Source organism: Artibeus jamaicensis, unplaced genomic scaffold, assembly GCF_021234435.1.
Source record: "Artibeus jamaicensis isolate MK-2021 breed Jamaican fruit bat unplaced genomic scaffold, CSHL_Jam_final contig_3214, whole genome shotgun sequence".
Classification (NCBI taxonomy): domain Eukaryota; kingdom Metazoa; phylum Chordata; class Mammalia; order Chiroptera; family Phyllostomidae; genus Artibeus; species Artibeus jamaicensis.
In genome coordinates this window covers 2,736,169-2,747,564 of record NW_026521760.1, presented here as the reverse complement: position 1 = coordinate 2,747,564, position 11,396 = coordinate 2,736,169, and the positions used below count along the sequence as shown (strand labels likewise).

General features: G+C 41.5%; 1 protein-coding gene across 2 annotated transcripts in view; it reads left to right on the top strand.

Moving 5' to 3' along the window:
* Nucleotides 1-334: 334 nt before the first annotated feature.
* The window catches only part of PCSK1 (proprotein convertase subtilisin/kexin type 1), a 42,560-nt gene continuing 31,498 nt past the window's right edge, over nucleotides 335-11,396 (top strand). For both annotated transcript variants that reach the window (XM_037153855.2, XM_037153854.2), the window contains exons 1-4: nucleotides 335-698; nucleotides 4,235-4,339; nucleotides 7,978-8,088; nucleotides 10,615-10,761. In XM_037153855.2, the coding sequence (XP_037009750.2) occupies nucleotides 519-698; nucleotides 4,235-4,339; nucleotides 7,978-8,088; nucleotides 10,615-10,761 (543 nt within the window). In that variant the 5' untranslated portion in view covers nucleotides 335-518. The remainder of the gene's footprint in view (nucleotides 699-4,234; nucleotides 4,340-7,977; nucleotides 8,089-10,614; nucleotides 10,762-11,396) is intronic.

Genomic DNA, 11,396 nt, shown 5'->3' with positions numbered 1-11,396 from the left:
GACAAAAGGGAGGGAAGGTGTGCTGCACTCCCAGCCTCTGGTTCTTGGTAGTTACATTCAAGTGGGGGCACTTCTCTTTGAGACGTGAAGGTGTCTCTCACAGCTACAGAATTTACGACAGGGACAGAGTTAACTGATCCCAGCACACGGTTCCTTCCTTTTCATAATCCCTTGCTGCTTATTTTAGCCGCTTCTCCACCCCGCCAGGAATACCATCCAGATCTTAGTCCAGGTAGATCTGACGTCAAGAGATGGCTTTCGTAGATTTGACGTGTAAACACTCATTTCCATTCCAGCTGGGAAGGGCTGGGGCTCCACTCAGCCGGGAGACGAAAGAACTGCACTTAGCGCTCGCCACCGCCCAGCCTCTCCTCGCGTCCCTCCTATCTCCTTGCAGAACAACCGGGGCGAGAAGTGGTCCAGAGCCCGAGGGTGGAAGGAGTGCATCTTTCTGGCTTTTCTCCTATCTTGTTTCTTTCCCCCTCTTCTTCCCACTTCTGTGCAAGCGAGTGTGAGCCATGGAGCGAAGAGCCTGGACTCTGCAGTGTACTGCTTTCGTTCTCTTTTGCACTTGGTGTGCACTGAACAGTGTAAAAGCGAAGAGGCAGTTTGTGAACGAATGGGCGGCGGAGATCCCTGGGGGACCAGAAGCAGCCTCGGCCATAGCCGAGGAGCTGGGCTATGATCTTTTGGGTCAGGTAAGAGTTTGCACTTTCAAGAAACTTTCTGGGGCCCCAGGGGACTGGCGGGACTGGAGCACGATCTCCCAAGTGTGAGCCCCAGGTTGCACTCCCCTGAGCCCTGTGGCAAAGAGCAGTAGCTTCTTCAGCTCTGGCGCCAGAACGCTTGGAAGAGAGAAGGTTTGCATTATTTATTGTTTGGGCTGGGCGCAGGCAGGCTGAACGAAGCCGTTGCAGCTGGGTAGAGCTTATTCTTGCTGTTGTCCGCTCTGGAATTGAAATCCGTTCCCGCACGGTTTGAAGAAAAATCCCTCCACGCTTATTCACAGAACTTGAGAGACACGCAGGCTGCTACCAACCAGGCGCCCCCAGAGACGCAGTGTGCGATCTGTCCCCTGGGACTCAGCTAGTCTGCGTCAGGAGCTGTTTCCTTCTTTTCAATATGGCAGCATCAGACCCGCGTCCTGATGGAAGGGACTAAATGGGCTCGGAGGTGTCCGCTGGAAGCCTCTGGGGGCGCGGCCAGGGCATTGGAAGAGCGCCAACGGCTGGTCCTAGCGACCCAGAGGCTGGGGGGCCCCCGCGGGGTGGCCTGGGGAGCCAGCGGGAGAAGAGGTGGGTAAAGGACGTAAACCAACTCTTCACGCCTCTATCTGGAGCCCTAGATTTTCACCAAAAACTTGCAAAGTCCAAGCTTCACAACTTTGCTTGGTCAGCGTACCCGCCCCGGAGGGTCAAACTGCAGAACTGACTGTGGGGAAAGGATTTATTTCTCTCTTGTTTCTCAGCCAGATGCATAATTGCTTCCCTGGGGTTTCAGCGTGTGAGGGAAACTATTGCCTCCAAGTGAGGGCTGGATTAATACATAGCTGCGGGCAGGGCAGGGGCTTTAAGGCTTTGACCAGGGGGAGGGCTGCTTAGCTGGTGCAAGTCCGTGGGAACCCAGGGGTTGTGAGTTCTAATGTAAGTTTTTTCCTTTTCCTTGGCTTAGAATCAGCCTTCACCCCTTGACTTGGAAGTTGAAGCGGGGGAGGAGGGAGTTGTAAAACATTTTGGCGCGGTTTTTTTTTTCTTCCTTTTTTTTCTGGAGGTGGTGATTGAGATGCGGCTGAAGTCACAGATGAGTAATCGGTGTGGGTGGAGGCTGTGCCATAGATCGAATCCACTGGGGAATGCGCTATCGTTTGCCAGAGGCTTCGTTCTCCAACTTTATGAGCAAAACTCTTTGAAATGCCCCACGGGAAAGTCAGTACACAGATTGATCTCTGTGTCCCAGAAGCAGATCAAGACTTTTGCTTTGGCTCGAACCTTATTCTGTGCCAGTCGCTGTGTCAAGGGCTGAGGACTAATAGGAGGAAGAGTCGCTTTCAAAAAAAATCAAGAATCTAGAAGGTGGTTTAGAAGCAAATGGTTGTAACTGCATGTAATTTGTGTCAGTAATAGTTGTACCCAGAGTCTCCATATTTTTTTATTGAAGGATTGAAATGGAAGGGAATTGGGGAGGGGTTAAAGAAGACAGTAGGAAGGAGGGAACATTTGCACAGTGTTTAGGAAGAAGAGTCCAAGGCTGATGGGGGAACATGACGAAATTGGAGAAGGCACTCCAGTCATAGAAAACAGCTTGTGGGAAACAGGGATCTATAAAGAAAGCTGCCCAGTAGTAATTTAGCAACTGAAAGGAATCGTGAGTATCTAATGAAGACAGTGTATAGTGGGTGGAATTGTACTGAAGTGTGCCCTGGGCAGCATGGAAATCTGTTGTATCCTATGGGGGGGGGGGGGGGGAGCTAGGGACTTAATCCTTTATCCTTTGAACAACACTTTGAAATAACACTAGTAACTGTGTGGAAGGAGATTGTGGAAGAGGTCAAAAGGTAAATCCTACTTCCTTTTCTCTCCTACTAGCCCCAGGCATGTATCAAACCTGGGCCATTCATTATGGGAATTGCCTTTCAAAATATAAGTCCACAAACTAAAACACAGTAAGCCAGTATTCTTGGTAGGATCTTCCAGGAAGGGATGACATAGTCACAGGCTTTATTCACACATCATTTGCATATGCTAAATTTTCTCTAGGCATTTCCATTTAAAATGGCATTACTAACAAACATTTTAAAAATAACAGTTCTTTGTAAAAAAAAAAAGCTAACAATGCTTTCCTGGTTCTGCTTATTTTTCTTTGTGTTCACACTAATTTAGCATCACTATCCTGAGCTCTTTAAGGCCTCAGGATAAAGCTAGGATTGAGGGGGACGAAGACCAGTTTGATCGCAGGAACAGAGCTAAGCACTGGTGATCTTTTTTATAACTAGTGTTTTTTTTTCCTCCCCAACTCAATCAAGACTTACAACAGATTTACTCCCTGAGGTTCAGGCTTTGAGCTGGGCCTAAGGATCTCTATTTAAAGATTCTCTAGGTGATGAGAACCAGCAATTTTAAAAATAAAATTCTTCAGAAATAACCCATTGTCAATTGCTTATCTTTTAATTTAAAAAGAAATACAGGGCTTCAAATTAAGTATTATTTTGATAGAGACACTAGCTTAAAAAAATAATATAGTTCTAAATGGACCAAAGGTGTTGATAGTCACCCAGGAAAGGTTTGTTTTATTATTGATGTTTTTCTAGTTGAGTGAGGGAGAGAGAGAGAGAAACATTCATTTGTTGTTCTACTTATTTGTGCCCTGACTGGGCATGGAACCCATTACTTTGGCATATTAGGATTATGTTCTAACCAACTAAGCTACCCGGCCAGAACCACCCAGAGAAGTCTACACCTGTCCTAAGGGTGGCATGCTGATTTTCCCCCCAAAGCCTTAACTAGTGAAAAGTCTAATGATCACTACTGGTAGCTTATAAGAATTATCACTATGAGCCCTGGCTGGTGTAGCTCAGTGGATTGAGTGTGGGCCTGCAAACCAGACAATCGCGGGTCAATTCCCAGTCAGGGCATATGCCTGGGTTGCAGGCCGGTTCCCTGCAGGAGATCCATGATATGCAACCACACATTGATGTTTCTCTCCCTCTCTCCTTCCCTTCCCCTCTAAAGATAAGTAAATAAAATCTTTTAAAAAAAGAATTATCACTATGGATTCAGTGATTACACTTTATAACAACAACAAATTGTTTTAGCTGAATGTGGCCCTGACCATATAGTACCCAAAAGGTTTGCCTGCTTTCTGCATATCAGTGTTCTCTGAAAAAATGAATTTGATAAAATTGACTTTTAAAAAACAAATGTCTACCCATACAATATTGTCACATAGAAAAACAAGTGGCGTTCCTCTGAAATTTGTGAAACAGAGCACTGCCAGCCCCCAAGGATAATGGGAGCCCGAATGATCATTTCATGAGGCTCATCCCCTCAACACACTAAGAAGAGAGGAAGGCTTCTATCGGAATCTTCCTCATGAGGAAAACCCTTAACTTCGAGTACAAGGAATGGGCTTGATAGGGCTGTCTCTAATTTAGTTGGGTTTCAATCTGACCCATATGTACTTATTTTATATATGGGTCAGAAAAGTAGATTTTAATTTTAATTTTTTTCTTTTCTAGATTGGATCACTTGAAAATCATTACTTATTCAGACATAAAAACCATCCCCGAAGGTCTCGAAGGAGTGCCCTTCACATCACTAAGAGATTATCCGATGATGACCGTGTAAGTGTTGAGCCCTGTCCTCAAACCCACCTGCCTAAGCTGCTTCCTCCAGGACTGCTGGCAAGAGCAAGAGCCCCTCACAAATGCGATTCTTCTTTATTGTGATCACAATTGTTTATCTGTGTGTTACTTGTTATTTCCATAGGGTTGTAAATGCACATAAAGTAACTGGATTGGATTGAACTAACTACGATTACATGTATAAATAACATGAGCTCACAATCCCAGTCTAAGGGCAGGAAAGTAAATATTGAAAATAAAGTGGCAGCACTAATTGAAATATGTGACAATGCAATCAATCAACGCCCTTTTATTTTATGCCTATTATGTACCAAGCACTTCAGTATCTGATGTGTGGATGCCAAAGAAATATAATATATGAACCCTGCTTTTAATAACATTTTACTATAATTGAAAACAACATTCTGCTCTTTCTATATATTTAGTTTGGTTGTATAGAAAACCAGTGTTTATGAGGGAGGTTTAAATCCATGTCTTCACAAGAAGGATGTTTTCATAAGTATTATGTTGTTTGATCCAAAACATTTGATCTCTTCTTTATCCTGGTTTGAATACATATTCAATGATTAGGCAACAGCAGGATATTTCTAGAATGAATATAGGTAAGTAATATGGGGACAATTTGAATGTGTGTATAGTATATTTATTGATTTTTGAAGTCTGTTTTTAAGGTGAGCAAACATATGGATAGAAATGTTGATTATACTGGAAGTGTTACAATTTGCATAACAATGTTGCCTAATCTAGAAAATGTGCAAACTGATGGAATTTATCCTGGCTGGCCTGATATCTGTATACATGATTTATTTATTAAGATTGTATGTATTTATTTTTAGAAAGGGAGAAGGGAGGCAGGGAGAGGGAGAGAAACATCAATCGGGCTGCCTCTCACGTGCCCACAACTGGGATCCTGGCCTGCAACCCAAGCAAGTGCCTTAACCAAGAATCCAGCTAGCAATATTTTGGTTTGTGGGACAATGTCCAATGCACTGAGCCACACCAACAGGGCCTGAATACATAATTTCTGTTGCCTGGGACAATCTAGAGAATTATAGAAGCTTTGTAGGAGATAGAACACAACCTATCAACTTCCCAGAAAGTAAAGCATTAAGTGAAAGAAAGGTAATACAACTGTTGAAATTTGTGGAATTCAAAATCTGTGAAATAATTTGCTATTTCATTTGTTCTGCAAGTATAGAATTTAAAAAATAATGAGAGATTATTATGGTAGGGACTGACCAGATCTGCATTAATACTGTTCAAATGTAAAAAAAAATAAACAGAAACAAAAACAATCAGCCCTGGCTGATATAGCTCAGTAGATTAAACACTGGCCTATGAACCGAAGGGTCACTTGTTCAAATCCCAGTCAGCACATGCCTGAGTTGCAGGCCAGGTCCCCAGTTGGGCACGTGTGAGAGGCAACCAATCTATATTTCTCTGGCACATGAATGTTTCTCTCCTTCTCTTTCTCCCTCCCTCCCCCTCTCTCTAGAAATAAATAAAATCTGAAAAAAAAATACCATACCTAGACAAAGAATGCTGTCCCAGGACCACAAACAGTGACCTACAGCTCATACATGCCCATTGCTTGCTTTTACTCAAGTAAACCAAATCAGAAGCCCAGAACACTACTTTAAAAGGTCCTGGTGCAGTGAAGTCTCTCCTTCACCATCCCAAGACAGATGGTTTGTTATCTGTGGGCTCTGGAAAGTAGGCCAACTTCCGGGACTTTGGCTAGATTTAGTCCTTGGGTAAAATAACGGAGTTTCCCTCATTTACTAAATGTATGCCTGACATCAATGCCCAAGGAATCAAGCTGACCTCCCTTCTTATCTTCACAGGGCAAAACTGGACAGAGTGGAGCACACCTAACTATTGTTACTACTCAGACTAATCACACTAAAATGGACAGATGCCTCAGTTCCATTCTTTAGATATTTCCTTAATAGTGGATTTTTGGGAGCTATCTCAAGGAATAATGAAGAAGAGCTAAGAATTTACTCTCTAACATAACTTTATAAGAAAAGAAGTCTTTAAGATCCTATAAAATTATCCACAGAATAAATTAATTGCAGGGAAAAAATCCTAGAACCCATAGAAGCTTGAGTGGAATGTTGGACTAGGTGATCTTTAATGATCTTACCAAATGAAAAGGATTATTTATAATTAAGTACATTATACCTATTACATGCATAATATAAAGACACCACCAATCTCTTCTGTTCAATTTGGTCTGCTCTCATAGAGATTAATACGGGATTTGGAGTCAATGACGCTGATTACAACACTGTATTCAATAATTGGATGTTTATGTGATCAGGAGGCAGAGTGCCTCTTCTTATATTCCACTTTTAAAAATTGCTTTTGATTGTCATTTCATTGTTTCTATTAATGGCAATAATATCCTTCAGATTAACCCTCTGAAATGCAGCAATCCTCCATTTTTACAAGACCATTAATGAAATCTCTACCTGTACATTACTCTCTTCCTCAAAAATCAGTACTTGTTCCCTAGCAGTTCACTTTCAAAGACAGACTCAGATACAGGCATTGTACTCCAGATATTGGGTATTTTAAGCCCAATTAAGCTTGAAAATACAAGCACTTTAAAAATAAATTATAGTGACTAATTTCTAGCTCTCGAGTCCCTTTAATATTTAAAATAGGTTTGCAGTGTTTTTCTAATTGAAAATTCAGTGTTAGTAGATGGTTTTATCCTTTAATTGCAAATTATTGTTCAGTTTTTATTTTTGCATCTGATTCATAAGTATCCTCACATTGACAATACCCTTCCACACACTGGACTGTCCTCACGTGTTAGGATAGGAGACAGTCATGTTGACCAGCAAAAGAAGAGCAGGGTATTATCTCATAATGAATATACCACAAGGCAACCCCTCAGCCTCTCAGGACCTTAAGTATAATAGGATTATGCTGTAAATGTGGGACAGGTAATTTTTGTACTGTCAGATCTCTTTGCATAATACATGAGACTAAATTAATGGTAAGCGTGCATGGCCAGTAGTGCTCATTCATCACCCTGGATCTGTTTCTTATATTAAATACTCTTAAGCAGGAGGTTAAAGCACAGGGGAGCCAGGGTTTCAGATTTGCAAAGACATAGCACCTTTCCTGTCTTGTATAACATTTGCAATTTCTACCTTTTGTGCAGAAAGAAAGAGAAATTAAGCTGTAAGAGCAACATAACAACAGTCTCAGTATCTCTTAGCTTGTTGACTCCTTCCATGAAAATGGACAAATTTTCAGACACAGAGCCCTGGAACTTCAATATAAAAAATGGATATTATGGTCCATTTGCTGATGAAAGCAGGCTGAACTTTTATTTCCACTGTAATCACAGTGCAAATAATTAGAGGCAATCACCAGTTCGCTGACTCCTCTCCTCTCCCTAAAGGTACACTTTTCTGTGATAGAGGAAATGTTCATCTCCCCAGTGAGCAATCCCTTCTCACCGAGCTGCCAGTGTGATCTGTAGCTAAACAGAAACTTTGTGGAGCTGCCCGAACTCTAATAGGAAAGGTACTGAAGGAAAGATGACTATGCAGAGGTGGCTACTTGACTGTTCATTTTTCTTGCTATAAAACTTCTTGTAGGTGATATGGGCTGAACAACAGTATGAAAAAAAGAGAAGTAAACGTTCCATTCTGACAGACTCAGCACTAAATCTCTTCAATGATCCCATGTGGAATCAGCAGTGGTACTTGGTAAGTCCCTACAGAAGGACTGTGTAGGACCCTGCTTATTTATTTTGTTACATCTGCACAGTAGATAGTTTTTTTTAATGATGGGAAACTCAGCAGAGGGCTATGTTACTTGGAGATTCGGGCTGATGGGACATTCCAGGATCTGGATCTTCTCCTTTACTGGGTGAGGATGGCTGAAATACAGATCTTCAGCTACTATGAGAGGAGGGGTTGTTGCCTTCTTGTCTCCTTTTTATAAGATTTTATTTATTTACTTTTAGTGAGGGGGGAAGGGAGGGGGGAAGGGAGTGAGAAAGAGAGGGAGAGAAACATCATCAATGTGAAAGACAAACATTGATTGGTTGCCTCTTGTATGCACCTTGGCCAGGGACCAAACCCCACACCTCAGGCATGTGCCCTGACTGAGAATCCAACTGGTGATATTTTGCTTCATGGGACAATGCCTAGCAAACTAGGGCTGGTGTTCCACACCAGTCAGGGCTGCCTTCTTTTCTTCTTAAGCTTACCTAGAGTAAATGCAGAAGGATCATGTCTTGCAAGTTAGGGGTTCCAAAGTAGTATTCGTTTCAAAAATCACATTTGGTCAGAACCCTTTAAATTACCCAAAGAATACAGTAAACATGATTCAGTATATAAACCTCTGAGTGTCAATTCTTAGAGGCTTACAGGTAAGAATTTCTTAACAAAGCTCAAGTAGTGAACACAAGAAAAGACAAAAAATATTTGCAGATGTCCACACTTGCACACCACTCTACCTTTAAGATAGTTACCAAGTCCTTATTAGAAGGTGGGTTTTGAGTGGAGAAATTATAAGTGTTCCTGCTTGCCTGCAAAGTATTCTCCCTTCTGTTTTAATGTAAAGCCTCTCTATTAGTAATATATGTTAATAAAAGTTTTAAGAATATTATAAAAGATAAATTTTGAGGACATCCATAAGCTAAGTCATGTTTGTTGCATAATGGATGGGGAAGGGGATCCATTCCTTTTGACTCTGTTATTTAATGTTTTATTTTTATTGTATTTTCCATTAGCATTTATCCTCCTTATATTCCCCTCCCCCTACAATCACCACACTGTTGTCCATGTCCATGAATCCTTTTTTCTTTTTGCTCAATCCCTCCACTCCCTAAACTCCCACCCCAAGAACTATCACCCTGCTCTCTATCTATGAGTCTGTCTCTATTTTGTTTGTTAGTTCAGTTTGTTCATTAGATTCCACATAGGAGTGAAATCTTTTTTGTCTTTCTCTGACTGGCTTATTTCACTTAGCATAATGTTCTCCAGGTCCATACATGCTGTCGCAAAGCATAAACTTTCTTCTTTTTTATGGCCATGTAGTATTCCATTTACCCTAAGCATTACTTGCTCATTGCAGAAGAGACTCATTAGCTATGCACTGTGCATTTACAGTGTGCCAAATACCATTCTAAGTCTTTGACATGCATTAACTTAATTCTTACAAAATTACGTTGTAGACATTGCAATTATGCCCATTTAACAGATGAAGAAACAGACATATTGGTAAGTTGAATAACTTGCCAAAATCACATGGTTACTAGTGGTGGGGTCATAATTCATAGCTCCAGATGCCTTACTCTTAACCACATTCTATGATTATTCCTGTGGCTGACATAAAGGCCTTCTTCCCTGGCTTTACCCAACAATCTGTGTATAGTTCCAACCTCCTGTAATTCAGATTCATTTTGGTTAGTAAGGTGTTATTTCCCCCCACCTGTTTCTGAAGAGCATAAGCCAGGGGGTGGTCTGTTCACTAACACTTTTGATTGTTGTTATTTATCAATTCCTTATTGATCCCAGAAACCTGGTTCTCTTCTAATGCATCTCTCAGATGCTTCTCATACTTGCATTCTCTTACTGTGCAATCTTCTCTACAGCAGCCATACATGATGTAACTATTGGAAATGCTGTTGGAAAAAGAAAACTCCAAAACTCTTCTCATAGCTACTTGCTCTCTAAACCACTCATATTTGTAAATGGACAGTTAAAGTGCAAGTCCTCGTGAGACCACAACCTCCTGGGCATTCCAGGTTCTGCTTTTTCTTTTAGAAAATTAACAAAAAACATCCACAAATGACTTTGAACCAGACCATATAAAGTAGATGTATTGTGGCAACAGATGCTTAGGATTTGGGGCGGGGGGGGGGGGAGGGATGGAAACCTAGGATATCCAATAAAGCTCAGGTGGATGAAAAGCTCAAGCATGTCATTATATATGAAAAAAAACTTGGGACAAACTGCTTCTGTGAAGCCATGCAGCTCAAAGGGAAGGGACAAGGGTGATTCATTCTTTTAAGTGATTTTCCATTGGAACAACTGGGGAAAGAGCAGCTTTCTGATAATTCATTTGGCCCTACCCTCAACTTTGTTTTTATTTCACCTAATTCCTTCTTCTAAAGAGGAGAATGGCCCTGGGAAAAAGAAAGATGGATCCCCAGACTGTGGCTTCAGTTCTCATTTTGTAGCAAGTCCATGATGATTTTACCAATGCTTGTTTTCCTTTACCAGCAAGATACCAGGATGATTGCATCCCTGCCCAAGCTGGATCTCCATGTGATACCTGTTTGGCAAAAAGGTATCACAGGCAAAGGAGTTGTTATCACTGTACTGGATGACGGCTTGGAGTGGAATCACACAGACATCTATGCCAATTACGTGAGTTTGGACCTTCCCATGACTTGCAACTTAAGTAGTTGTTTACACAGACACAGTTTGGGCTTTCCTTTCCTGAAGTAGGAGGATGCTTGGATGTTGGCCCATAGAATGATGGGCCAAGGTATCGCCACTTTGCTCACCTCCCCACCAGCCCATATGAACTCATTGTATCAGGGAGCATTGAAAGAATTTAGTGGAGTTAAGGACTGTACAAAAACATGTGCATTGGTAATGGGAAAAGGCATTTACACCAACTAAATGATTAAAAGCCATTCAGACTCTGTACCACTCAGAACTGGCAGCATGAAAGCAAACAAATCAAGTCTGATGCCTGAGATCTTTTCAGTCTTCCTCCTCACACCCCTATGGGTCAGTACCTTTCACACTGTGAAGTTACACGAATGTGATTCCTTACATGCAAATTCAAAATATACAATGAACAGTGCCAAAATGACAAGCTGAGAAAAGAAAAGCTTATTAGAAATGGGAAATAAGTAAATGAACAGTATTTACTTTATTGTTTTTGAAGCTCTCCATAATATCTTGGGCCTTTATTTAGGTCAGTGTTTCATCTTTAAGGTTGCCCTTATCTTTCTCTCATCCTTTCCACTCATCCACCTTCTGCACCTAAAGGG